At 37.2% G+C, this 26,242-nt stretch overlaps 1 protein-coding gene across 1 annotated transcript in view; it reads right to left on the bottom strand.

The window, feature by feature from the left end:
- Positions 1-26,242, bottom strand: part of SNTG1 (syntrophin gamma 1) — a 437,638-nt gene that overhangs the window by 159,371 nt on the left and 252,025 nt on the right. The window contains 3 exon segments of the mRNA XM_075213502.1: positions 5,126-5,260; positions 16,009-16,063; positions 24,575-24,689. Of these exon segments, the coding sequence (XP_075069603.1) occupies positions 5,126-5,260; positions 16,009-16,035 (162 nt within the window). The 5' untranslated portion in view covers positions 16,036-16,063; positions 24,575-24,689.

The raw sequence follows: 26,242 nt of genomic DNA, 5'->3' as shown, positions 1-26,242 counted from the left end.
GAGGAATTATATTATTTATTATGACTGACAAAATAGCGATTTTTGCAAATCGACAATACCTAGCAACTTTGCATGGTAAATTAAAGCTGCGATAGCTTTAAAGGCAAAATTTGCCTTTAAAGCTACTGCTGCTTTAAATTTACCATTAAAAGTAGCCGGATATTTGCAAAAATCGCTATTTGATGCATTTACCCCTTAGTGTGAGTTTATTTTATCACACTATACATAAGACATACATTTTTATCTTAATTTTGCCGTCTACTAATTTTTATGAAATATAATAAAGACATGATTTTAAAGTGTTTATATAATATGTCACTTGTACATTATAATATTCTTATCCAGACGTGTACAACAATTTCTGAATACAATTTTTTTTTCTATTCTCTGGCCTGTAAATTTATTTGTAAAGTTGGTAAGAGAGGTGTCAAGAGACTACAGGAAGCAGGTAATTTGTTATGGGTACCGACTGAAGTAAAAAATAGCAATACTGAAGAAACAAATATATGATAGCACAGTGGCTATCAGAGGGTGGCCTTACAAAGCCAGCTTCAGTATCTATTATGAATAATATGATGTGTACTACTAATCACACTTAAGTGCACCTAATTATGCATTAAAAGAGTAGTACTGTGACTTTTTTGTGTTTCACAATAATAACAAAACCTTTCAACGCTGCGTATGGCAATAGTTCAAAGCTGCTAGCTGCAGGGGGCCCAACTAAATCACTAAAACTCTGAATATCAAAATATAAAATTAAACAACAGCACTCTTAGAAATATTACAAAACATCAACAGATTTGTGGATAAAACAAGTAATACTGAGCAATGTGCTATTTACACACTATAGGCAAATAGTATATACACTGACACGGTGCTCTACAGAGGTCATAAATCTATCAGGCAGAGATTGATCCCACTTTGATAAAGCATTAGTCTGAGAGCTTTATCATAAGTACGGCCAATGGACATTGGTTTCATTCTCCCTATTTATATTAGGATCTGTTCATAGTAACACAGTCCTACATAACTTGAAAGTGTCTTCTTCTGATGGCTGTCTTACTGTAGCGACTCTTATGTGACATTGTGAGCCAGCCAAATATCCACTACGTTTGGACAGAAGTTGATGTCATATTGTGCAGGAATTTAAGTCCTTTACCATCAAACGTGTTCAGTGTCGGACTGGGGCATGAAGGGCCCACCGGGGGAATTCAGTGATAGGGGCCCACTATATTGGGGTGTGGCCAACTTTAGGAGTGGGTGTGGCCAGTAAAGGGGGTGTGGTCAGGCTATGGAGGACAACTTATAGCACTATTTTAAATGTGCACCTTTTGCATTAGACCCTGCCCATTCTACTGGTAGGGAACTACATGGGACCCATTAATAAAACACTTGTGGTTTGGAAGAAACTCCAGTACCAGCTCCTGTCGTCTCCTAATGCACCAAGACAGTTACTTATGATAAGTGCATCATTTGGTTACCTCCAACCCTCGCCTCATATGTTGTTATTGCCCATCATGTATTGAGCTTATTAAAAGCCATTACAAGGGCTACACAAACCAAATAATAACATCATCAATTAGAAGACATAAACTGCACAATTAATTTTTTAGTACAATGGTTACCAACCTGTTGTTGCTGTGACATGTCCTGGAATAAAAGTCAATTCATAAAAAAACAAGTGATTGTAATTCTCAACTAATCTCAGTGAAATCCATCTAATTTCATTTTAAATACGGTTGATATATGCCTATAATACTTTCACTATATCACCCCTAAATTCTAAACAGGACAACCATCAAAAAGAATGCACAATAGGCAAAAGGAAAAATATATAAATATAATTATGTTCTCCTATGCATGTGCCTTTCTACACTAACATACAATATAGACCAACATATTATACAACCCTGAATGATTATATTTTCAACTGGATGCAATTGGAATACTAGACTACATGAAAAGCACCCTTCATTTGCCAGATCTTGTATACACAGTCTGATTATTAAAATGACTCTTTGTTATAATTATTTTTTAAGGACTCTTACAGAATATGCCACTCGTCAAAGACCATACACACAGCATCAGTGCTACTACGGTTGCGTACTTCACCAATGAATGCTTGTTGAGAAGGGAAATTTTAAAAAACAAAAAAATGAACAGAATACAGCCCATCCAAAGCCTGTCACATTTATTCCATATATGCTGGTATGCTGCCAGTGTTGTATGAAAGAGAATATAAATATCAAAGGACGGGCGCAAATGGGGGAAGGGTAAAGAAACACAAGGATTGGGTCAATGAATAAGTCAAGGGGAAAACGGTCCCAAAGTCATTAAAGGATGTTGGTCTTCTAGTTCCACCTATACCGATGTCCCAGATGGTAAACTTACATCAATGTGACCTTTTCTATTCCATACAGTATTTGAATAATGTGTCCTCTTGCTTCAAAAAGCACCACCACGATGTACTTTTACTCCCCTCTAAACCTGTTTCTTCTCCTCACCAGAGTGCACATATGGGAGACCAGGGAGAGAACAGAGAAAGATCTCATGGTGTTTTACGTTCTCTATTTATTAAGTTAAATCATGGGGTTAAAAACACTCACATTTTGTATGTTAAAAAGGTATCTTTCAGTCCATATGTTTCCTCGATCAAACGGCAGTATCCAGCTTCTGTATCCCAGCCACGATCAAACTGGCTGGGCTTCAGATAACCCGGGGAAACTCTGCAGCGTCAGAGGGGGCGTGGTCTATTGCGTCCAGTGTTGCATGAACCTATGATGACCAAACTGACCTTGGATCAGTATGTTGATATCAGGACGTCCTCCTCCCCTGCTCAAACTGCTGAAAAACACACTACCGCGCCTGGGCTCTCTGCATCTGCGCGGTAGTGTGGTTACAGGAGATGTGACCGCCGCCGCCATCTAAACAAAGTTCAACATCAAGCTCCGCCCTAACAACGGAGGGGGCGGAGCTTCAACCCCGCTGGGCCTACCGGTGGATTGACCGGCTGTCCGGCGGGCCAGTCCGAGGCTGAACGTGTTCATCCACAACTGATAGTAATTTATGTACCTGTTTTTAAAAGATGTATGTATATAAGTATTTTATTGCAATTTATTTATTGTATAAGCTCATATTGCACAAGTTGTGCATGTTGTAATTATTTGCTTAATAAATTGGATTATATTATATTAACCACAAATCTGTTGATGCTGTTGTAATAGTCCTAAGAGCGCTGTTGCATAATTTTATTTTTTGATATTCTTTTAGCTGAGATTTACATTAAAGTAAAAAGAAACATTCTAATGAAACAAAGATGGAAGCCTCATCTACGTGGTGATGATGATGATGCAAGTCTCAGGAGAAGTAACATTGCCTTATATGGACTTCTTTACTTTAAAATCTGTACATTCCTAGGGGTAAATGTATGACTGTCCGATTTCTGCAAGTCGCCGGAAATCGGCGACTTTGCAGGTAAAATTTAAGGGGGCGATGGCTTGTAAAAGCAAACTTGCCTTTACAAGCCATCGCCGCTTTAAATTTTACTTGCAAAGTCGCCGATTTCCAGCAACTTGCAGAAATTGGACATTCATACATTTACCCCCTAGACTTATGTACACGGCACTGAACAGTCCCTTTGCACATACTTGTCTTATAATGATGTATGGGCAATAAGATCCTTCCTGACAACCCATAATAATTGTTTACTGGAAATCGAGGCCTAGTGGATTTCCACTCAACAGAATGCTGTGTAATGTGATTAACATATGTATTCCAAGCATTACTAATATCTTAATGTATTCATGATGTAGCAATGTGTAGTTCCTGAATGTAAAAAGATCTGTACTCAGAGTGTGGAGGAAATGAGAACGTTCTTTCTAGAAGTTCATGTAAGCTGAGCTCAATTGTACTACACTGCTTTTAAACAGTGTTCATTCATTGTTTTATAAATAAAACTTTTGATACTTTTGGATTACACTTCAGAATTGGACAATCATTTATTCAATTTTAATAGAACGGACCCTTTCAGTAGGCAACATTTCAGTCTACACTTTACGGATATGCAATTTCTCTGTGATACATACTGCGATGATGAGGCTGATGAGCACTTAACTACTGCCAAAAAATTAACCTGCCCCTAAGTTAATTAATGAACACCCAAGTATAACTCAATGTTGTACTCTTTGGTAAACAATATAGTAAAACTGCAAACATTGTATTAATCATCAGATTGTGCTATTAAATAGAATTTGTAGGATTAGTGTCTTTTAAACAAGATTAATTAATGAATTTGTAACATGATTAAAATACATTATAGCATCCCTTTGTACTGCCAGCTTTAGTCACAGGCCAAACCTAGAGTTTTAGTGAGGGTGACAGACACTTTATATCGATTACAGTGTTGGAAAATCCTCTTTGGTGGTGACAGGCATCTCATTTTGCACTAGGGTGCCCAGACTTCTGCCAATGTGCATATGTTTAAAGAGAAAGATTGCTGTGATTGTGGAGGAGCAGAAGTCTGCATTAGTGCTTAGAGAATTTGGGGGAATTGGAAACTTCATGGAGTAGGCACACTGATGAGCCTAGTTTTACAGAACATTGCAAAAACAAGATTATGCATAATGAGATTATTGAAATGAGTGACAGGGGTGGAGAAGGGACATTCAGCCATTTACACTCTGCCTAGGACTTGTATTTTGCACCAACTCAGAGCTGTTGAGATCAGGACATGTTCTACACTTTTAATGGAACTCAATTTGCAAATTTCACTTGCATTTCAGTGGAGAAGCACAATTATAGGCGCACTTTGCCCAAAATAAAAAAATACTATAAATACACATGAAATATGAAATGAAGGCAATCCTGATGTCCCCCAACTCTCATAAAGAATTAAAACCATATAATAGGCTAATCTGGGCACTATTATAAGAGAATAAGGGAAATGTTTAATGTACTGTAAGGGGTTTTGAAGTGGTAGGAGATTACACTTTTGATGTGATGTCTATACTTTTGCACAGTGCAGCCATGTTTGATGTTTTAAATATGTTATATCATAAAAATGATTGAAGTGATATTTGGTGATGGTGTTATTATTTAGTTCTCATTCTCAAATTTGTTTACTTACACCAGAGTAGAAAGGTTCACCAGACACACAGATAACATCCTGCTCTTGAATCATCAAAATGTCTTTGGCTAAGTGGAGTCGAACTTTGAAAGGCTCTTGACTACCATCTTGCAACAAACAAGTTCCTGTCTTTGCCTTCAAACAGAAAAAAAAACAATTTTATTTAATACACGTGTATTTTGTAGGATAAAAATAAAATCTATTAAGCAGTATTATAAATTTACAAAAATGATTTCTATAATATGCATGTCCTGTAATGTATTGCTAAAAAAAAAATAGGCAAGAGCATTTAAATGGAATTGCACATAAATCGAGGTAGATGGGGTTAATTAAGCCATAGAATGCTGTTAGCAATGTTTGACAATGACAAGACAAGCAGCCTTTAGGTCACATTATATTTAGGTGCAATATTTTTGCTGAACCATCGCAACCAATCAGACACTTGCTTTCATTTACTGGATAGACACACGATAAATGTTGACTGGTTGATATGGTTCAGTGCTTTTTTTGCATCTAAAAGCAACATAAGTAAATGAGTCCTAATGATTTGGAATGGACAGATTTTTACACATTGTGACATCCTAAAGTAGTGAAGTAAAGTTTATACTCTCCTGTAACATATTATAAGGTGATGCTTATTCTGTGTGTTTAGTGTGAAAAGCCTATAAGGAGGGCATGCAAGTAAAGGATAATTACTTCTAAGGGGTAGATTTATCAAACCTTCTAAAACTGAAAATTGGAGGTGTTGGCCATTACAACCAATCAGATTATAGCCATCATTTTCTAGAAAGCACTAGATAAATGATAGCTGGTATCTGATTTGCAATGAGCAACATATCCACTTTTCCTTTTTAGAAGGTCTGATAAACCTATTACTAAATGGCTGCTAGGATGCATATCTCTCAATAGAAAAAAACAAGTTATTGTTTGTGTCTCTATGGCTATTAAGATATTTATGTATTTTTATTGTACACAGGACATTCTTTGTCATGTGCACAACAAATTAGAGCTAGTGCACTTATAAAGCCACAACAAGGTTTCTTTGTAAATATTCATTTGCATGTTCTTTAATCTCTCTCTCTCATATATATATATATGTATGTATTATAGAAATATACATACACACACATACATGCACTAATACACTATATGGACAAAAGTATGCGGATGCTTGACCATTACACCAACAGGGACTGTGATGGCGTTATATTCAAATACATATACTTTAATATGGATTTTGTCCCCCTTTTGCAGTGATAACAGCTTCCACTCTTCTTGGAAGACTTTCCACGAGAGGTTGGAGTGTTTCTGTAAGATATTGTGCCCATTCATTCTGTAGAGCATTTATGAGGTCAGGCACTGATTCTGGACGAGAAGGCCTGACTCACAATCTCCGTTTCAGTTCATCCCCAAGGTGTTTGATGGGGTTGAGTCAGTCATTATGGAATAGAAAAGGGCCTTCCCAAAACTGTTGCCACAAAGTTGGAAGCTTAGCAATGTCCAAAATGACTTGGCATACTGAAGCATTAAGATTGTCCTTCACTGGTGATGACCCAAACCCTGAAAATACAGCCCCATACCATTATCCCTCCTTAGGTAACTTTCTCCCAGCATTCGCCAAACACAGACTCGCCCATCTATCTGCCAAACAGAGAAGTGTGATTTGTCACTCCACAGAACACGTTTCCACTACTCCAGAGTCCAGTGTTGGTGTGCTTTACATCACTCCATCCGACACTTGGTATTGGTGTTGGAGATGTGAGGCTTGCATGCAGCTGCTCGGCCATAGAAACTCATTCCATTAAGGTCCCACTGCACTGTTTTTGTGCTTATATTAATGCCAACAGAAGTTCGGAACTTTACAGCTATGGAACCAGCAGAGCGTTGGCGACTTTTACGTACCATGGGCCTTAGCAGTCCTTGACCCCTCTCTGTGATTTTACGCTATCTTCCATTTCGCAGCTGAGTTGCTGTTGTTCCTAAACTCTTCCACTTTATAAAAATATCACTTACAGTAGACAGTGGAATATCCTGCAGGGATGAAATTTTACGAACCATCTTATTGCAAATGTGGCATCCTATCACAGTACCACGCTTGAAGTCACTGAGCTCTTCAGAATGACCTATTTTGTATCACAAATGTTTACAAATGGAGACTGCATGGCTAGGTGCTTGATTTTATATACCCCATCAGGTCTGATTGAAACACCTGAAATGAATAAATAGTTAACAGTTGTGGCCAAATACATTTGATACTATATATATATATATATATATATATATATATATATATATTTACCATAGGCTTAGACTTTAATAACTATTAAAATGTTATTGCATTAAAATATGGCTTCATAATGGCATCAGAATTTTTGAAGCTACCCATGGTTTCCCATTGTTGCTAGAGATAAGTTGACACCAGTGTGAAAAAGAAGTTCAATTTCAAAACCATTACCAGAAGTTAAACTGTCTATCCATTTCCCATGTATTAATGATTTAACTGATTTAACCTTAACCAGTGTTTCTGGATATATTTACAGTTACTTTTGACATCAATCAAGATCTGTGTTTTTTTGTGGGAAGTAAAAAAAGAGTAATGAAAAGAAGAATCCATATGACTAGGTACAAGTTGTGGCTGGTTGCCACGGTTAATTAACCAAACAAGGATAAACATCGTAATGGAACAGAAAAACTGTCCCCCTTATTAAAATATGCCAGTGAAATAATTCTCCATTACTTCCAGGAGGTAAATTTATTAAACAGCGCTTTTTGCAACTCACCGATATTTGGCGAGTTTGGACAGCTAATTTTAAAACGGTAATGTGTTTAAAGGCAAGATTTGCAAACTTTTAGCAGCGGCATGAGCAGGAGTCAGTGTATGTGCAGTGAAACCTCATTTTTACTTTCAGTTCCAGAACTGAAAGACCAAATAGGGCTTCATTGAACATGAGCTGGCTCCCATGCTGGAAGAGCAGAGCTCTACAATTAGCAGTAAAGAGGACAGACGAGCTGAAAAATGCCATACTGGGTCTTAGTTATAGTTATAACTAACTTTGGACTCCTCTTACGAACATGCAGACTATGTCACAGAATGACTACAACAAACAGAACATATAATGCGTTTATATTATGGAACTAAAACATTGTGAATTAAAAGTGCATTATGATCAATTCATGACAGAAACTCATGAGACCAACCCTAATATAAATATTATATATCTATATAGTTAAGTACAGAGATGTGTTCACATACATGGAACCCACTCACATTTTTTAAAACAATATGATATTTGGTGCCAGAGGCACTTTGTAACAAAGTAACTGGTCTTAGGCCAGAAGGAACGGACATGAACATTAAACCAGGCTTTGCAGCTCAATACTGTCATAATTGACAGCTTGTGACCTGCAGCTATTTGATTGTATGTTACAATTTAATGCCATACAATAATGCCACTTACATTTAATACCTAAATGTAGAGTGTTGTTATAAAAATAACGTCATTCTACTGCTTCCTACACAATTATTTAAGCCACTTAGAGATGCTCATAAGTGTTTCAAAGTGGTTTTCCAACCAATTTGTCAAAGTTGCTCTAAATTTTAAAAATTTACAATATATTCTCAAACTTTAGATAGTCAAGATAAATTTAATCAAGGTGATTGAGTTGGATCAAACATGTTTGAGCTTAATTGGCTACATCATATAGTATTTTTAACTGCTTCCCATGGGAATGGTAAATTTTAACTCTGTAATGTTTGCTGTTAAAACAAAGGAAAAAAAGGAACATTTCATAGTTTATTTTAATGTGTTTTATTTTAGCTGCAAGCTATGAAAAAAAGGTTTGAGGCCCTCGAACTAGACAAATTCGAATTTTAAACTGGTTTGAATAATTGGAGCATGTCTACATCAGACCACATATTTGTAGAGCTGCATGGATAATTAAAAAGGTTTTAAAAACTCTTTTAAATATGTTTTGTCTGAGACAAGTTCCTTTTGTGATTATATGGAACATCTGGATAGTCTAACAACATAATTAAATATATATCTTGGTACAATATAAAATAATAATAATAACAATAATAACAATAATAATAAGAATAATAAGAATAGCTGATGATGATGAAAAGACAGTCAATCTATGAAATGTCTTAGTGATGTAACTATTAATGATATTCATAAATTCTCACAAATATGGCTCTCAATGGTACAGTTTAACATAGGAATACTATAAAACCACATGCATTAACGTTAAAGGATGATAAAACAAATGATTAAATATAAATACAAGTGCTGGAGCCAATAGCGCAACTACCACAACAGTGGGTAGTGCATCCGCTATAGGGCCTGGAGAGAAGGGAGCCTTGCCAATACTAGCCACCCTCCAAGGCCCTCGTTTGGGTCTTCTGAGCTAGCATGAGGATTGCGCTAACTCCCATTATAGCTATGAAGTGCAGTGCAGGGGCTTCTTTGAAACAAGCACTGGCCTGGCCTCCACATATCTTTACTTGAGCACACCTGGGCTCTTGGAACGTTGGACAGTCATTAATAGCTCTTCATCCAAAAGTTGCTATGGGGCCCAGCAATGTTGTGCTCAATTCCTAACTACTGGAATTTTAGGGGACAAAGATGGGCTGATTTCCTCATTTATGAACAATCTGGTTGTATCTACACGCTGATTTACCATGGAAACAAGTGGAAGTGCAATATATTTATTTTATTCATTAAAAATCTTAATTTACACTAGTTCTATTGGGGGTTACTGCTTCTTGTAGCTACCTTCTTACTTTCAGCACTCTCCATAAAACAGTTCACACATTTCTATAGACTGTTGTGGTGGTGAAACTGAGCTCTACATATTCCCTGGTTGGCACATCAATAAATGTTTAGGACTTTCTAAAGCATCATCCGCTAAAATCTTATTGATTTCTCAGATTTCCTTTGGGTAGAGCTTCTTAATTCCTATTAGGAAACCTCTGTCCTCAAGTTCTGACAAGGACTCTCCTGCTGCACAACATAGAGATGATTATAATCTCACGCCATGTCGTCACCTGTTTGGCCAGCCGCAACACTTTAGCACTTTTGCTGGGTGGTCTATGTACTGCTGTAGGTTCTACAGTACTTTGTGTCTAATCTTATATCTGTAAGAGTTCATGATACCTCCTCTGTATTTAACACCTTTAAATACAATAACCAATATGAGGGTCATCAGGAACTAAATAAACAAATAAAATATGGGTGGCATAGCCTCCTCCTCAAGTCCTTAACCAGCACCAATGCCGGACAGTCTCGGCTGGTTTGCACAACAGCAGGAGGATCACAGACAGGGGAATACCCTGCTATACTGAAAACCACTAGAATGAGACCCCTTGGAGTCACATTAACCCCCACCCCAGTGATCCCAGAAAAATCGACTAGTGACCAAGCGACCCTAGTCCATTATGGCAAAAAAGTTAAAATAAATAGAAGGAAGACACATACACAATTATAAAATACATTTCAATCAAATAAATAACATCCTAAGTCTGACTTTATAACTTTATTAATTAGAAAATCTATATTTTTAGCAATCTATCATAACCCAAATTGGGGAAAAAACAATCCCATAAAAATTACCCTCCCACACACAACAAATTACTTTTGCTAAATGACTTTGATGATGCAAAAATGAGACAAGTAGCATATGCAGCAAATCACTTGTGATTGGGAGTTAAAGGGGATCCTGGTTACTCTCAGTGATATTCACCTTCCCACAAATTTTCCAGGATTTTTCTCTCTCTGATTTGGACTATGACAAACAAAAAGAGAATAAAGGAAGGTTTCATTTTAGATGGAATAAAGTGGTGAACAAGGGTCTTGATATTTTTATTAGAATAAAGTTTATTTTATATTCATGTGTGAGATTTATTTTTACTTTTTATTATAATGTGCAGAGGTCTTAAGGAACTTTGTCCACTATACTGGGACCACTGTGATCGCAAGATCAACACTTCGGCGGTTCGAATTTTGTTAATTACCTTGGACTCCATAGCCCAGTAAGAAGGGCTGGGAAGAACTCTCTCTTTTCAATATGGCGTTGATAGCTTCTGGAGGGGGGCAGTTTTTTTTTGTGGTGCACCACCCATCTACTGTGGCAGTAGGCCAATGCTGTCCAGATTGGGAATTTATTTACTACGTGGTCTCTCTGTTTTAGTGCAAACCAGCCCAGGCTGTCTAGCACCAATGCTAATAAAAGATTTGGGAAGAGGCTTATGCCTGTTTTTTAAAAACACTTATTTTGTAATTATTATTATTACATTATTTATTATAACTATTATTAGAAGTATGTGGATCACATATTATATGTTACAGAAGTACATACAGATTATGTCATAAACAGTACAGAGCTCACAATGGTTGCCAGACAAAAGGCAAGAATGAACAATGCAATTTTACACAAGTGCCACTTACTGTTTGAAATTAGTATTGCTTGCCCAACAAAGAATACCAGCTCATGGCACCTTAACTTAAGAATGTGGGGTTTTAAGTTAAGAATGTGGGGTTTTTTGCTTCTACAATGCTCTACTGTAAATATGTTGTGCCAAGAGAGAAGCTAAAGGAGGACACATTTTGTATAAAAACAGTTCCTCAAACCATAACATTATACAAATGGCAAAATTATTAATTGGCTCATTTAGGATATGAAATTTTGCCTTATTTTGCCCGAGATGCATTTCACAATTTAAAAATCCCTTGTTTTCTTATCTCCTGAAGCAGAGAGCGTTTATAGAGAAATCTCCCTTTGTTGAAGGAAACAATACATATTATTTAATACATTTCTTTCTTATGTCTGCCGTTTGTAATTGCAGACAATGACATTTTAGAAGAGCACTCAACCCATAAATCATCGCACAAACTCTATGTCCGCCTTCTTGATAATTCCATTGCATGAGTCCAAACTAATAAGGTAATTAAATCTTTATATGAATGTTCCTTTCAAAGATAGAAAAAAATGTGAAAGTGTTGAAATGGAAGCTATGCATTTTTAAAAGACACCTTTTTGAATTTTAAGCATGTGAACCTTAACAATTTTTATGTAATGGTGCAATAAATAGTGAAATTACTGTCACAGTCTACAGTGTAAATATCAACAAACTCCACTGAAGACAGAATTAGAGCAGCGTCTCCAATATATTATTTATGTGCAGTTTTATTCGCAATAATAGGAATTTCACATAAATGTCAGGCACAGCAGAATAACTAAAACAACTCTTCCAGCCAAGCAATACACCAGGTAATTAGAACTGGATCATATTAAACTTGTCTTTTTATTTTTGCCATAAAATAGTTTCTACATTTAAATTTTAGGTAGAACATTGGTATTAAATTCAGCACAAACAAGAGCTGTTTGCAAGAAAAATATACTGTACATTTATTTTTGTGTTTTTTGATGTAGACAAACTATAAGATCAGGGGGTAAATGTATGAACCTCCGGATTCTTCATCTCCGGCGAGTTCAGTGTCTTCAGCGCTTAAATTTAAAGCGGCGCTGCCTTGTAAAGGGAAGTTTCCCTTTACAAGGCAGCGCCGCTTTAAATTTAAGCGCTGAAGACACTGAACTCGCCAGAGATGAAGAATCCGGAAGTTCATACATTTACCCCCAGATGTCATTTACAGATCACATCTGGTGCCTGTAGCAGCACCACACTCACACTGATTGTGTGAATGGATTGGGGTTTACACAGCAAGTTCCATTACATGTCCATGTGGGCAGCACAGTGGCTTAGTGGTTAGCACTTCTGCCTCTCAGCACTGGGGTCATGAGTTTGATTCCTGGCCACGGCCTTATCTGTGCGGAGTTTGTATGTCCTCCCTGAGTTTGTGAGTGTTTCCTCCGGGCGCTCCAGTTTCCTCCCACAATCCCAAAAAATCCATACTAGTAGATTACTAGGCTGCTATCAAATTGACCCAAGTCTGTGTGTGTGTGTTAAGGAATTTAGACTATAAGCTCTATTAGGACAGGGACTGATGTGAGTGCATTCTCTGTACAGTGCTGTGGATTAGTGGTGCTATATTAATAAATAAATGATGATGATGATTAACATCAATTAGACAAATACTGAAGTTTATCCAAATACAAACATGCTCTTTCTGTATCCATACATACGCTGATAAATTGGGTTGTGGCTTTGAGCTATTTACAATGCTTATGGCCATGTAACCAACACTAAAGAGTAAGATAACACAATAAATTGTGGATCACTTATTTCTTTAACATGTAATTATTTTATGAATTTAATCAAACTACTGTATATACTCGTGTATAAGCCGAGTTTTTCAGCACATTTTTTATGCTGAAAAAGCCCCCCTCGGCTTATACTCGAGTCAATAATCTTCCCGGTTTTTTGTGGTAAAATTAGGTGCCTCGGCTTATATTCGGGTCGGCTTATACTCGAGTATATTCTAAACAATCTAAATATGATATTTGTGTGATTTTGAGCATGCACGGTAAAATAAATTGATTAATTGTTATCATTCAATACTTAGGGACATAAAGGGCTAGATTTACTAAGCTGCGGGTTTGAAAAAGTGGGGATGTTGCCTATAGCAACCAAACAGATTCTAGCTGTCATTTTGTAGAAGGTACTAAATAAATGAAAACTAGAATCTGATTGGTTGCTATAGGCAACATCCCCACTTTTTCAAACCCGCAGCTTAGTAAATCTAGCCCAAAGTGTTTTTTAGAAATGGAGAATCAAAAAGATGAAACTTGGTGGATCACTTTTCTTAAACTCTTGGATTAAAGCAATCAAAACCATTGGGACTTACAGGTTTCCGGATAAGTAGATTTTCCATAATTTAAAGCACCAAGCCTTAAACATACTAAATTATATTTTCTAGTGCTCCACACTACCTGTGGCAGTCTTCTCCTCGTTATTGATAAGTAGTGTTCCTCTGGGTGATTATAGTACAAAATGCTCTGTAATCATGTCTGTGTGCATGGTGATTCCTAGATTTAGCTCAGATATTGCTATGTTCAAATAATAATAATAAAAGTGCAGCAGAGAAATTATTCAATGTGTGTACAAACACTCCTAGTTCTTAAAGGCAAACACCAACCTAAAATGATCAACTCATACCCTTCACTGTTTTCCATGGCCTGCTCAATTCTTTCATTTCACTGCTGTGGATATGACGTCTACCAGTTCCCATCACCTGAACTTATGCAATATCTCATTTGTTTTATACAGCTGTTAATGCTGCACATCCATTAGCTTAAATGGTACCTCCATGAGGTCTCTGGCAGAACGGAGAGACTCTAGACACTGTATAAATGTATAATGGATGGTTCTATGAGTAATTTACAGAGCCTAATTTAATTTAATTAAAGCTTCTACATATTTTAAAAAATATACAGTGGCACCAGAATACAGACATCGCAAAGGTTATTTTTTCAGGCCAAGGTAAGAAATACTCCAGGGTACTAATAGCTAAGGGGTAATCACAACATCTTTATCTTGACTGAAGTTCTCCTTCAGTTGAGTCCAGTGTACCATATACTTTCCATATGTAAATGATAATAAGTCACAGCAAAATAAAGTAGTTGCAATGTGCTAGAAAATTGATTTAATAAGTTAAAAATGCTTTATAAAACACCTTTCTGCCAGTAATATCCAAGTCATATATTGTGCTGATTGTCTACAGCTGTGGTCAAGCAACTAGGAGGTAATATTAAATGAAGCTGTCAACTACTACCTAATGTGTCCTGTTTTATAGGAACAATAGATCAAAGGTTCTTTTTTCCCAAAGAGGCTTAATAAATTGAAGTATAATACACAAATTAATGCAAAGAAGAAATCTGTTAAAAGGTCATCTGAATTTCTATTTTCAGTCATTTCCTCCATTGATTACATCTAAATAAATCTAAATGCAAAATGCTGGAGGTTTAATCAGATGTACATGCACTCACTCATTCCATCATCATTTTTTTTTAAAACTATTCTTTAAATATGATGTTTATTAATTACTGCACAAACCCACTCATGAAATGGAGCATATACTTGCCAGAGCATTAACTGTTGAGCTAATCAACGCCTGCATGTGCTGCAATCCTAAATTTACGCTATAAGGGCTCAAACATCACCTCAAATGGAAATAGCTTAACCCAGTGTTCAAGGGCCAAGATCTTTTGTTTAATGCTGGCCTCATATGCTGTTATAACACCAACTTTAATATCACTACATAAGTGGCCTAAAAAAAACCACAATGTCTGATAATAATTTGATAAACAATTATTGAATCACTAAGACTATATGCATGTGTGTGTTGGGTCATGATCCGGCTGCATCATCAGTCCCGTATCAGGTCCAATGTTCTCTCTAAACCAGGCCTGTCCAACCTGCGGCCCTCCAGATGTTGTGAAACTACAAGTCCCAGCATGCCCTTCCAGCTATCAACAGGTTGTCTACTAGCAAAGCATGCTGGGGCTTGAAGTTTCACAACACCTGGAGGGCCGCAGGTTGGACAGGCCTGCTCTAAACTGAGCAACTTGTAAATAAAAACATGTCAATCTAGTGAGCACTCTAACCAGATAAGCCGCATTCACAATCTGCCGGATATTTTCTACAACGCTTGTTTTTAACGCTACCATTTTCAGATGGCTTAAGTTTGTGGGAATAGTGACCTGATGTAGGAAGTTGTCCACTAGACATGAGCTCTGAACTGTTGGATCTCAACCACTATGTTCACCCACATAAAAAGATGTTTTATTTTTAAAGTCAAACTCAGAGTTTCAACATTATTGCAACAAGTGTTATAACATATACCTATATCAGATCCTTCTACTGCAAAGTGGTACACGAAAAATATATTATTTTCCAGTAAAAAATTATTTCAATTACTGCTCACCTCATCACATGTCGTCCGGTAATCCATATGCCGTAGCACAGATAAGGATATTTGTCTTAAAAGAAATAGGAAAAAAATAGTTAATACATATCTAAACTTCTTTCATATTAAGGGGCAGATTCAATTCAGAAAATACCCGTGTGAGGTGCCTCCGGAGCAGCCTTGAGACACCTTGGGCCTGATTCATTAGTGATCTTATCTGCCGTTTTTTGCTTATCTTAAGCAAATCCACTCTGCGCATGCTCAGAAAAGGGAGATAAGAAGTAAAATCCACTGCGTAAGTGAAGAATTTCTTAAGTTAAGATGAAAATCCATCTTAACTTCACTCTTACCTCCCCATTTCTTCTTAAAAATAAGCATCTTAACTTTTACACAAGATAAGATCACTAATGAATCAGGCCCCTTGTGCGGATATTTTCTGACAAAAGTAACACTGATTTCTGTGAACGCCCCATATGGGTGCAAGCAAACATCTGTGTTAATTTTACCGCAGTCAATTGAATCTGCCCCTAACACTCCAGTTAAAATCATCAGCATGGCACATAGAATGCTAACAGCAAATAGACCAGATAAGAAATATGATACAGCATAGTGATACAGCATGGCCATTTTTCTTCCAGACATGCCAGATTGTATTCAAATTTGAAGCTTAGTTTTGAAGAAGATTATATACAATCTATTATTATTATATTTTCTTTTCCTTCCTTAGTAGCAATTGATTAGAGAACTGGTTGCTCTCCTCCCCCACTTTATATTTCAGGATATTAGCATTTGTCTAAAGAGAGATATGAGGTCAAACACATTCATCAGCCACTCCCACAGAGACTTTGTAATTAACTTATCTTAAGCAGTGGCGCACGCAGGGGGGGTTTCTGAGTCTCTAGAAACCCCCCCCCTGCGCTAACTAAGTGGCCACTGTCCTATACAGCAGCTGCGGCGCTGTCAAAGAAGCATCCACGGCGGTGCTCTATTGTATACAGCACCGCCGCAGACGCTTCTTAGACAGCGCCGCGGCTGCTGTATAGGACAGCGCTGGCGAAACGGAGCTGCTGCGCAGCTCTCTCTCTGGGTTTTTTTTTTGGTTTTTTTTGGAGAAACCCCCCTCCGACAATCCTCCATGCGCCCCTCTTAAGACAAGGGCACTTTTGGAGAAGGCTGCTCACAGAGAGAGATGGACCTTTTTCCTCCTCTCTGGACACAGGAGAAGAGAAGTATTATATGGGCTCATCTGAGGTGATAAGGGATCATGAGGAAACATAAAATGGTTACATATGTTCAGTGTTTAGTCCCATAATGTTTAATATGTATAGTGTTTTAATGGTAACCACTGAGCAAATCCTTCCTTCAGTAATAATTACATTACCAAGGTTACAAACTATAATAAGGTCTAAAGCTAACTAAAATGATATTTTATAAGAAAAAAATCATTACATTGTTACAAAACCTGCAGACTGACATAAGGTAATGCAGATAAAAGCAAATTCTCAACTACCTCACAGCAGGTTAATGTTCTGGGTAACAGACAAGCATGTCGGCATGGTGACAACTGTCAGCTGAGAGTACAGAAAAAACAAATATCTGACAATCTTACTCACTAATCGGACTCAGAATTACAAAGTGACATGTCATCCAAGCAGATGTTCTATAAACTGAATGTCAGAGATGTCATCCTTAATGTTTCCATCTGATATTAAAATGTGTGCAACCTTGGTCTAAATTTGGGAAAGTCAGAAGTGTAATTTTTATATATTAAAAGCGTTGCACAAGCTGAATTATCCACTTCATATTTCCAAGAAATAAATTGTGAAAATATTGTGATGACACTGGTCACCATTTAGCCCTCCAGCTGTTGCAGCAACAACAGTAGTCTCAAATGTTGTTATTTCAAAGTACATTTTAATTCATTTCTTTTATTGTGCAACTCTGAGTTTTACAGTTTCATCTCATGCTGCTCCTGAACTTGAAAATAAAGATAAAAGAGCCTGATATAGAGCTATACGTAAATATTCCGTTTGCATATGAGAAAATATGCGACTGTACAGTTATTTTGAGCTACACTCATTTTAAGATACTTGCAATCTTTAATCTAGCATATAGATACCATAATCATCATCAACTCCAAAACTTGCACAAATTACATCTTGTACCTAAAACATTTTCCAAAAATAAGATGCATCTCAAAGGGGCTAGCTTTATGTGCACCTACATACCCTTCTGTACTGCACTTGTATGTTAGTGCCCCTGAGCTGCCTCAGCAAGCACATTGGGCCACAAGTACAGGATACATTAAATATGGGAAAACCTAGGGCGCATGTGCATTACAAGAAATGTGTGCACCAAGATATATTTTTATGTACCGCAAATGTACTTGCAATTCAAAATTAGCCCCTAAAGCTCATTTATGAACGTGCAAATCTGAGGGTGCATAAGTGTAACCCCACACTTCAAATTATCCCAGTAAAACCTTCTCAAGATATGAGCAATTCAAAATACACACATAAAGCCGAAATTTTGCGGCCATTGGTTTAGGCTGTTAAATACCAGTATACTCCAAATGTGGTCCACAATATACATTACATGGCCAAAATTGGGTTTTCATGGCTGTGCAGCTGCACACAAGACTCAGATCACCATGCACAATGCCAGACATTGATTGTAGTGGTACAAAGCAATCATTAGACACTGTAGCAATGGAAACATGTTCTCTGGAGAGAAGAATCGGCATCCACCATCTGCCAGTCTAACGAACGAATCTGGTATGGGGGAAAGCTTCTTACCCAAATGCATACTGTCAACAGTAGAGCTTGGTGGACAAGAAATAATGGTCTCTGGGTTTTGTTATGCTTTGGCCTAGTTCAAGTGAAGAGAAATGTAACTGTTACAGCATAAAATGACATTCTACAGAACTGTATTCTTCCATGTTTGCAGCAATATTTTGGGGTAGGCCCTTAACTGTTTCAGTATGACAATGTCCCCATGCACAAAGCAAGGTATATCAACAAAGGGTTGCCATAGTCCAGTGTGGAATAACTTGACTGGCCAACACAGAGCCAATCAAACTCCTTTGGGGTGAAATGGCACATCAACTGCAAGCCAAACCGTATCACCCAACATCAGTGCCCAACATCACTAATGCTCTTGTGGGTGAATGGATGCGAATCTCCACAGCCATGTTCCAAAATGTAGTCTAAATCCTTTCCAGAATTGTGGAAGCTGTTATTGCAATAAAGGGGTGGAGGTGACACCATACTAATGCCCATGGTATTGGAATCAGGTATTCAACAAGAATATATGGATGTGATGTTCGGGTGTCCATATACTTTTGCCCATGAGTAAAAATACTTAGTGGCCTCTTTATTAGGTCCACCTTCTAGTGCTAGGACCCCCCTTTAAGCCCAGAACAACCTGAATTATTTGTAGCATGCATTCAAGAACGTGCTGGAAATGTACGTTATAGATTCATTATAGATACATATGTGTCTAGTTTACCCCAGGCATACATAACATACACTTATGTCACATCTGTGACCAATTTTTTAACCATATATTTGCAATAAATGCATTCATGGTTAGGCATCAATAAAACTGCTAAAACCTCTCTAATACATCAGAAACAACTCCCCACCTCATGCACATAAATACATTTTTTGCTTAAACATGCGCACAAATGTATAACATATGTCCGAGCAACAAAGAAATCAGGTGCTACATTCACAAACTGAAAATTCCAAGCAGATCATTAGTGGTGGAGATAATCATCATCATCATCATCCATTATTTGCCCCTGCCTCTGGCTGCCCCATAAATATTACGGCTTTCTTAGGTGCATCTTTGTCCTGGTCCTTATCATCATCTGTTTGGAATTACACAAACACATTATTATTGTACTCAGCCTACATTAGAATGCCCCTCTCCTGCCTATACATAAGTGGCAGAATCATGCTACCAGCACTCAGGGCTGTGCCATGTTGCAAAGATGACTCCACTCATCCACTGACCCAGCCATCTTACAGTGATGAAGGACATTAGGAACGCCTGCATAGGGCAGAACAAAACACTCCTCCCTATGGACTTCCTGCCCTCCAGCTGCTTTCATGTGATGAGGAGCAGGCACGATACTTCTCCAGCCCCGTCTGTCTGTACTTGGCAGCTGTCTTTACTGAACCATAGGTAAATGCCGGTTCCTAGTTTGATTTATAAAGAATAACACAGAACAGCCAAACCAATAATCCTCATAAATGATATATCTTTCAAAGGATTTTACTTGGCACCAGGTTCCTCAAGATCTTGCTGTTTAATAGTTTAATAGGGATTAATGACTGTAAAGGAATGCACCGCTCCTGAACCCCCACCCTTGCTCCAACCCCGATTACCCCCTTTTTCCTCTTATTATCCATCAGATTCTGTGTGAGAGACCACAGAGGCTATATGGGACCAGGACTGATAAAGTGTTAACACTAAGGGAATATTAAGGACACTATAGCAGTGGTAGCTACTATGAGTGTATTAGCCTAGGATTGCTATTTTCCCATGAAAATGCTGGAAATGACATAACATTATTAGGTGTTCTATGTGAAAAGAGAACTGTTGGAAAAGCAATTTGCACTAGAAGGATCAAGCAATCTGTGTTGATACATTACAAAATTAACTTAAAGATTTATTTACAGGTCTGGGAAAATAACCAGTAACTTGTGATATAAACTTCAAAGCAGATTCAAAACCTTTCACACATGCCAAAATGTATTCAGTGGCATTGAGAGAAAAAAAAAAGAGCTACAGCATTTGACTTCATTAGAACCACAATCAGTTAATGAGATAAATAAGTAAATAAATATTATTATTACTACTAATATTTTGTAATGAGCCCCAGTGCTCCATGGTAGGGAGGGCTAGAGTAGAATTAAATCTACATAAGTGTTTTAATTTTCCTACTCAAAATGAAATCTTGGACGAAATGGCAAATGTAAAATGATTTGCAATTTTCTAATTCTCAAAAGGAGTTTGGCAAGAGAAGCAAAGCTGAAAACAGTGTTCATATAATACGCTTTTGGAAGGTACTGTTTTTAAACACCTTATTTTTGGATCAAGTTTAAATCTTTCACCACAATGCCGCAACTTTTAAAAGAAATTAAAGAAATTAAATATTTGTCCTAGCAATAAAGAGATAGGACTTCCACAGGACAAAAAAAAAAGAGCTGGAATTATTTATGGGCATGTTAAACTACTTGAGCATACACAAATGATATTTTGATTTGGTGTGCCAAAAAAAGCGGAGCATGACAAATCATTAGACAGCTCTTGCAAATAGCAAAATAAAATAGTCTAGAATGGTGATAAATGTCAGTGTAAGAAAATATAAATCATGTATCTAGGATAAGTAGTTTCTTACAGAGGAGTGAAGCCTGATCCAGCTACTGACCTAGTAATTAAGAGAAGACAACCACAGGGCCAAATAAAGAACTCCAGAGATTTATGCGTATGTTAAACTACATGCAAGTATATCTATATATTTATATATTGTTATACAGAAAATACACACATGAGAAGTTTGTTTTAGAGTACACTGAATGAAAGAGGGCACAAAAGGAGGAATTTGAGTTAAACTTTCTGAGCCCTCATTCTTTAAATACTTTGAAATAAATTGACCTTTAAAACAAGCATGCATGGAAGGATAAACTGGTGCAGTTCTGCTGCAACAAAGTGGCAGAAAAGGGAATCCTATAGCATATGCAGCACTTTATGATAAAAAAATAAATAAAGACTCTTGTAACTGCTATTGGATGCAAAGCTTTCCACAACTTTGTGTATGGAAAACAGTTTGCTTAAAATCATACAAAAAGAGCTATTGAAAGCATATCCGCGGATTCATCTGTCATGTAAACTGCAGAAATATTACTGTACAGTGCAAGGAATTGGAAATATATACTCAATGTTATGGCCAAGAAAGCTGTATCTCAGACAATGTGGAAACAGTTTAAAAAAGAACCTGCTTCTGATGGCAGTTTTTTTTTCTTTACATTCTACCAATCCTGAAGTTTCTGCCCAAGTTGTATCTTGAATACTGTGAAGAACTATCTATACGAGAGGTAGTTCTGCTTAAAGGATCTCAAATTGTAAGGCCTATCTCGCTAGCATGTGCATGTTAGCATGAAGGATATTTAGTCATTTAAACAAAAAAAATCAAACATTGAGCTAAATAATCCTTATTAAGGTTCTCTATGAATGAGAATGCTTCCTAAAATGTAACAACTTTTGCAACATGCCAAACCTTTGCTGCAGTACATCTATGTGATGCCATGTGTACACGGAAATACTATTACAGTTAATATACTGAAATTCAGTGGGATACCTAATACTATATGATGCCCTCTCTAAGTTTCCAAGCTGTAAAACAGCACATAATTCAAAGTATTCAAAATACCTAAGAGACTATTTAGCAGATTATACAACACTGACAGAGGTGAGAACAATCAATGGTTCTCAATTTACTTGTATAATCCGCAATAGAATTTCTATTCAAACATGTATTCTCAACCGAATGATCTTGTTACTGCAATGAACTTGCCAAATGTGGTGTCAAAATGTTATCATTTTGTTGATGAAAGCTATTCATTAAGTTAAAGACTCATAAGTTATCACTTCTAAACTACAAGGCACAACGCCGGCAGTTGGTAAATCACCAATGGAAGTATGTTTTACAAAGCAGATAAAAGCAACATTACGTGTACTGGTACTTTAGTGTTACCACAATGATAATGATCTAAAACAAAACAAAAACAAAAACATATGAGCGAGACAAAAGATAAATAATGACAGTAGTACAAAGCCTTTAAAAATTGGAGAGAAAGTCAGACTTTTAAAAGAAAAAAACACATTCCTCCTATATCATATGAAGGTCACAACAAGTGATGGAACAAAAGTAAGGAGAAAGCAGTAATTGTTGTATACAGTCTAAAACCACAAACTATGATCTAGTTTGATTACCAGTATATAAAGCAATCACAGAGGAATTTGAAAGTGATTTCATGGCACAGCATTTAACAGCTAACATGTACTGATCAGAAGATACTCATGGAAATTGTGCTGACATAGGTATTAGCAGACGTCAGTCAAGCAGAAGGCTGCCTGAAGAGCAGGGCAACCCTCCGGTTCTCACCCCCGCATTAGATAAGTGGCTGGGATGGCTTAATGATGCAAATATTGCTTCATATTAGCCCCCTCCCCTGCTGTAATTGGCCCAAACTGTGACAATCGTTTAGGGGGCAGGGCCAAAATGATGCGATTCATCAAGTCCCGCCCCTGCACGCCCACCTCCCCTTGGATCTCCCTGAAGCCAATGAGGAAAAGTTGGCAAGTATGGGTCACAGATATCAGAAAGTAGTGAGATTAAATGAGATAGAAAATTTGAGGCGGCGTAATGCAAAACTAAACTAAGGTAAATTAATTGGGAAAGTGAACAATTCAAAAGTGGCATGTAGTTGAACATATTGGACCTGAGTCATTAAGGCGTACTGAGTGCATTGTGCAGTTGTTCTCAGCGACATGTACATCGGCTCTGCATACTCCCGGAGTCAGCAAGGAACGGATCTCAAGATACGTGTGGTGTTGACTATGGGTGTAGGTTCACTCTGCTGTACTAGACCAGACACAGCAGGATGTGTATGTGAAATATGAAATCTCAAAAGAAGGCACAGTAAAAAAAATATAAATTAATTAATGTTACCTGTCAATAATATGGTCATTCATGATTAGAAATTGTATATAAAAAAAAAAAATTATAATTTTTTTTTCCTATTGAAAAACATTAGTGTTAGGCTGTCCTTAATGTCTACTGTACATTATATACATATTTACTGTTGCTCCTGCTTGCAGACACATGTTATAGTATGCACACGATACTGACTCAGCCCCTTAGCTGGTGCAAGACATATTGCAGAAAAACAAGAAACTTTCACAAACGCGAGTTATTCCAACATGGCTGCATTCGCTTGAATTTGGCCACGCCCACATTGTGCATCGAGTACGGGCACACGCCCCTTCCCCGCCCCATTCACTCCCCGAAATCGTAGACCATCAAAACTGTCATTTGCGTTGGCATACGCAGCCGACTTGCTTTCACTGATGGCCGAGTGTCCTCATTCTGGGCACAAAAGGGAATTCGTACAATACGCACAAGAAACAGAGATACGTTCCTTAATGACTCGGGCCCATTGAGTGGATTAGCAAGATGGCTAAGCCAATAGATAACATGGTAGTATTGCCCATCCAATAGCGTGCCACCAATTATCTCCAGTCTTTAATTATCAGCACACCAATGTGTGAAGCACTGAATTCAAATAAGTGGTGGAAAGCATGTCGCAGGAATGATATGGGCTTAGGAGGGACCCTCAGCATTCTCCTAGTCATGGAGTGATATATGAAGAAAAACATACTTACAGCAAACAGTTTTCCTAAAAATAGTTGAACTAAATTCTGAAACTGGTTGGTGGACGAAAGAATGGAACGATGTATTTAAATGCGCTATTTATACTTGCCTAAAAATAAAGATGGAATCATTTTGACTTACTATTTGCTCATGAAGCACGGCTGATTTCACAGAGAAGGCAATCAAAAATTTATCCAAACATGAATCCAGATTCTGATTTTCCTTAATATTAGGATGCGATGAAAACTGCAGACATCTGCTGATGAGAAAAAAAAATGCAATTGACACAGAATTTACATGGCAAGTGTACTTAGATGGAAAAATATAGCCAGAAACAACGATTCAAATAATGTGTTTTGTGCAAACGACCTGAGCACAGCCCACCCCAAAAACAATAGGACTAAGTTAGAAACAATTTTAGAATATTTCGAAGAGGAATAAATTGTGTCTGGGATTGTAATTATTGAGAAAGAAATGGCACGCTGAATAGCTACTCAACATGCAAAGTGTTTTGTGAATTCTCAAATAGGGGTAATCAGTAACAATAATTAAACTTGACGTTAAGCATTCATTTGATGATTTTATCATCCATCGTGTGCTAAACCCCCTCAGATTTAAGAGAGTTACCATTTACTTGTCTATTTCAAATGTTGTGAGACTTTAATGAGCTTCTGCATACCAACTTGTATTTTTTTGTGCTGGCAAATTGCCCAGATAGTGCTTACAACCTGTAGCTTTATTCTCTGCAGCTTTATAGAATGTAAAGGGAACATCCAACCTATTAGGTTACTAGGAAATTGTTCATAATTCAGTAAATGACCATAACATTTTTATTGGGGGTTTGCAAAATAATTGGGTGCACTCCCCTATTTCATTTTTGTCTTTTTGTCTAAATGGTATGGACGAGTGGATAAAGTTGTGGAAATGTGAAAAGAAGATTTGTTAGAAATTCTTGAAATTATGTTCCAGTTTGCAAATGTCGCACTTTGATTGTAAATTATGTTTTTTGTCATCATCATCATCATCATCACTATATATATCTTCACTTGTGATATATTTAGCACCACTGATTCCGTAGCGCTGTACAGAGAACTCATTCACATCAGTCCCTGCCCCATTGGAGCTTACAGTCTAAATTCCCTATCATACACACACACACACACAGACTAGGGTCAATTTTGATAGCAGCCAATTAACCTAACAGTATGTTTTTGGAGTGTGGGAGGAAACCGGAGCACCCGGAGGAAACCCACGCAAACATGGCGAGAACATACAAACTCCTCACAGATAAGGCCATGGGTGGGAATTGAACTCATGACCCCAGCGCTGAGAGGCAGAAGTGCTAACCACTTAGCCACCATGCTGCCCCATTTTGTCATTTAAATAATGAACTGGGTGTGTAAATATCTGTTGTGATATATACTGTGTTTTCTCATAATTTTTACACATATTATACACTACAATGCAAACGATTACTGTTAATTTCTATTGTTGTTTATTAATGTGGGCATTGAAATATATGCAGGCAATGTGATTACTATGGACCAGCCTGCAAAATCAACATCCTGGGCCACTGATCAAAATAATGCTTAGAACTGTATTTAGTTTACAAGCTGTGGTTCTGTCAAAATGTATATTAAACTGGCACGTTATTCAAATATCTGATCTTTAGGTACTGCTGAGCTATAGTATAGTAAAGTATAGTAAAGCCAGTCAACCATGGGTTTTATTAATTCGGCAACTGAACAATTTAAAATTATATTTGATATTTGTTACAATATAAGCTTCAAAGAAGTATTTTGATTCTCA

This window comes from Mixophyes fleayi, chromosome 5 (assembly GCF_038048845.1).
Source record: "Mixophyes fleayi isolate aMixFle1 chromosome 5, aMixFle1.hap1, whole genome shotgun sequence".
NCBI classification, from domain to species: Eukaryota; Metazoa; Chordata; class Amphibia; order Anura; family Limnodynastidae; genus Mixophyes; species Mixophyes fleayi.
The sequence above is the reverse complement of the archived record's forward strand: the minus strand, read 5'-3'. Positions and strand labels throughout refer to the sequence as shown.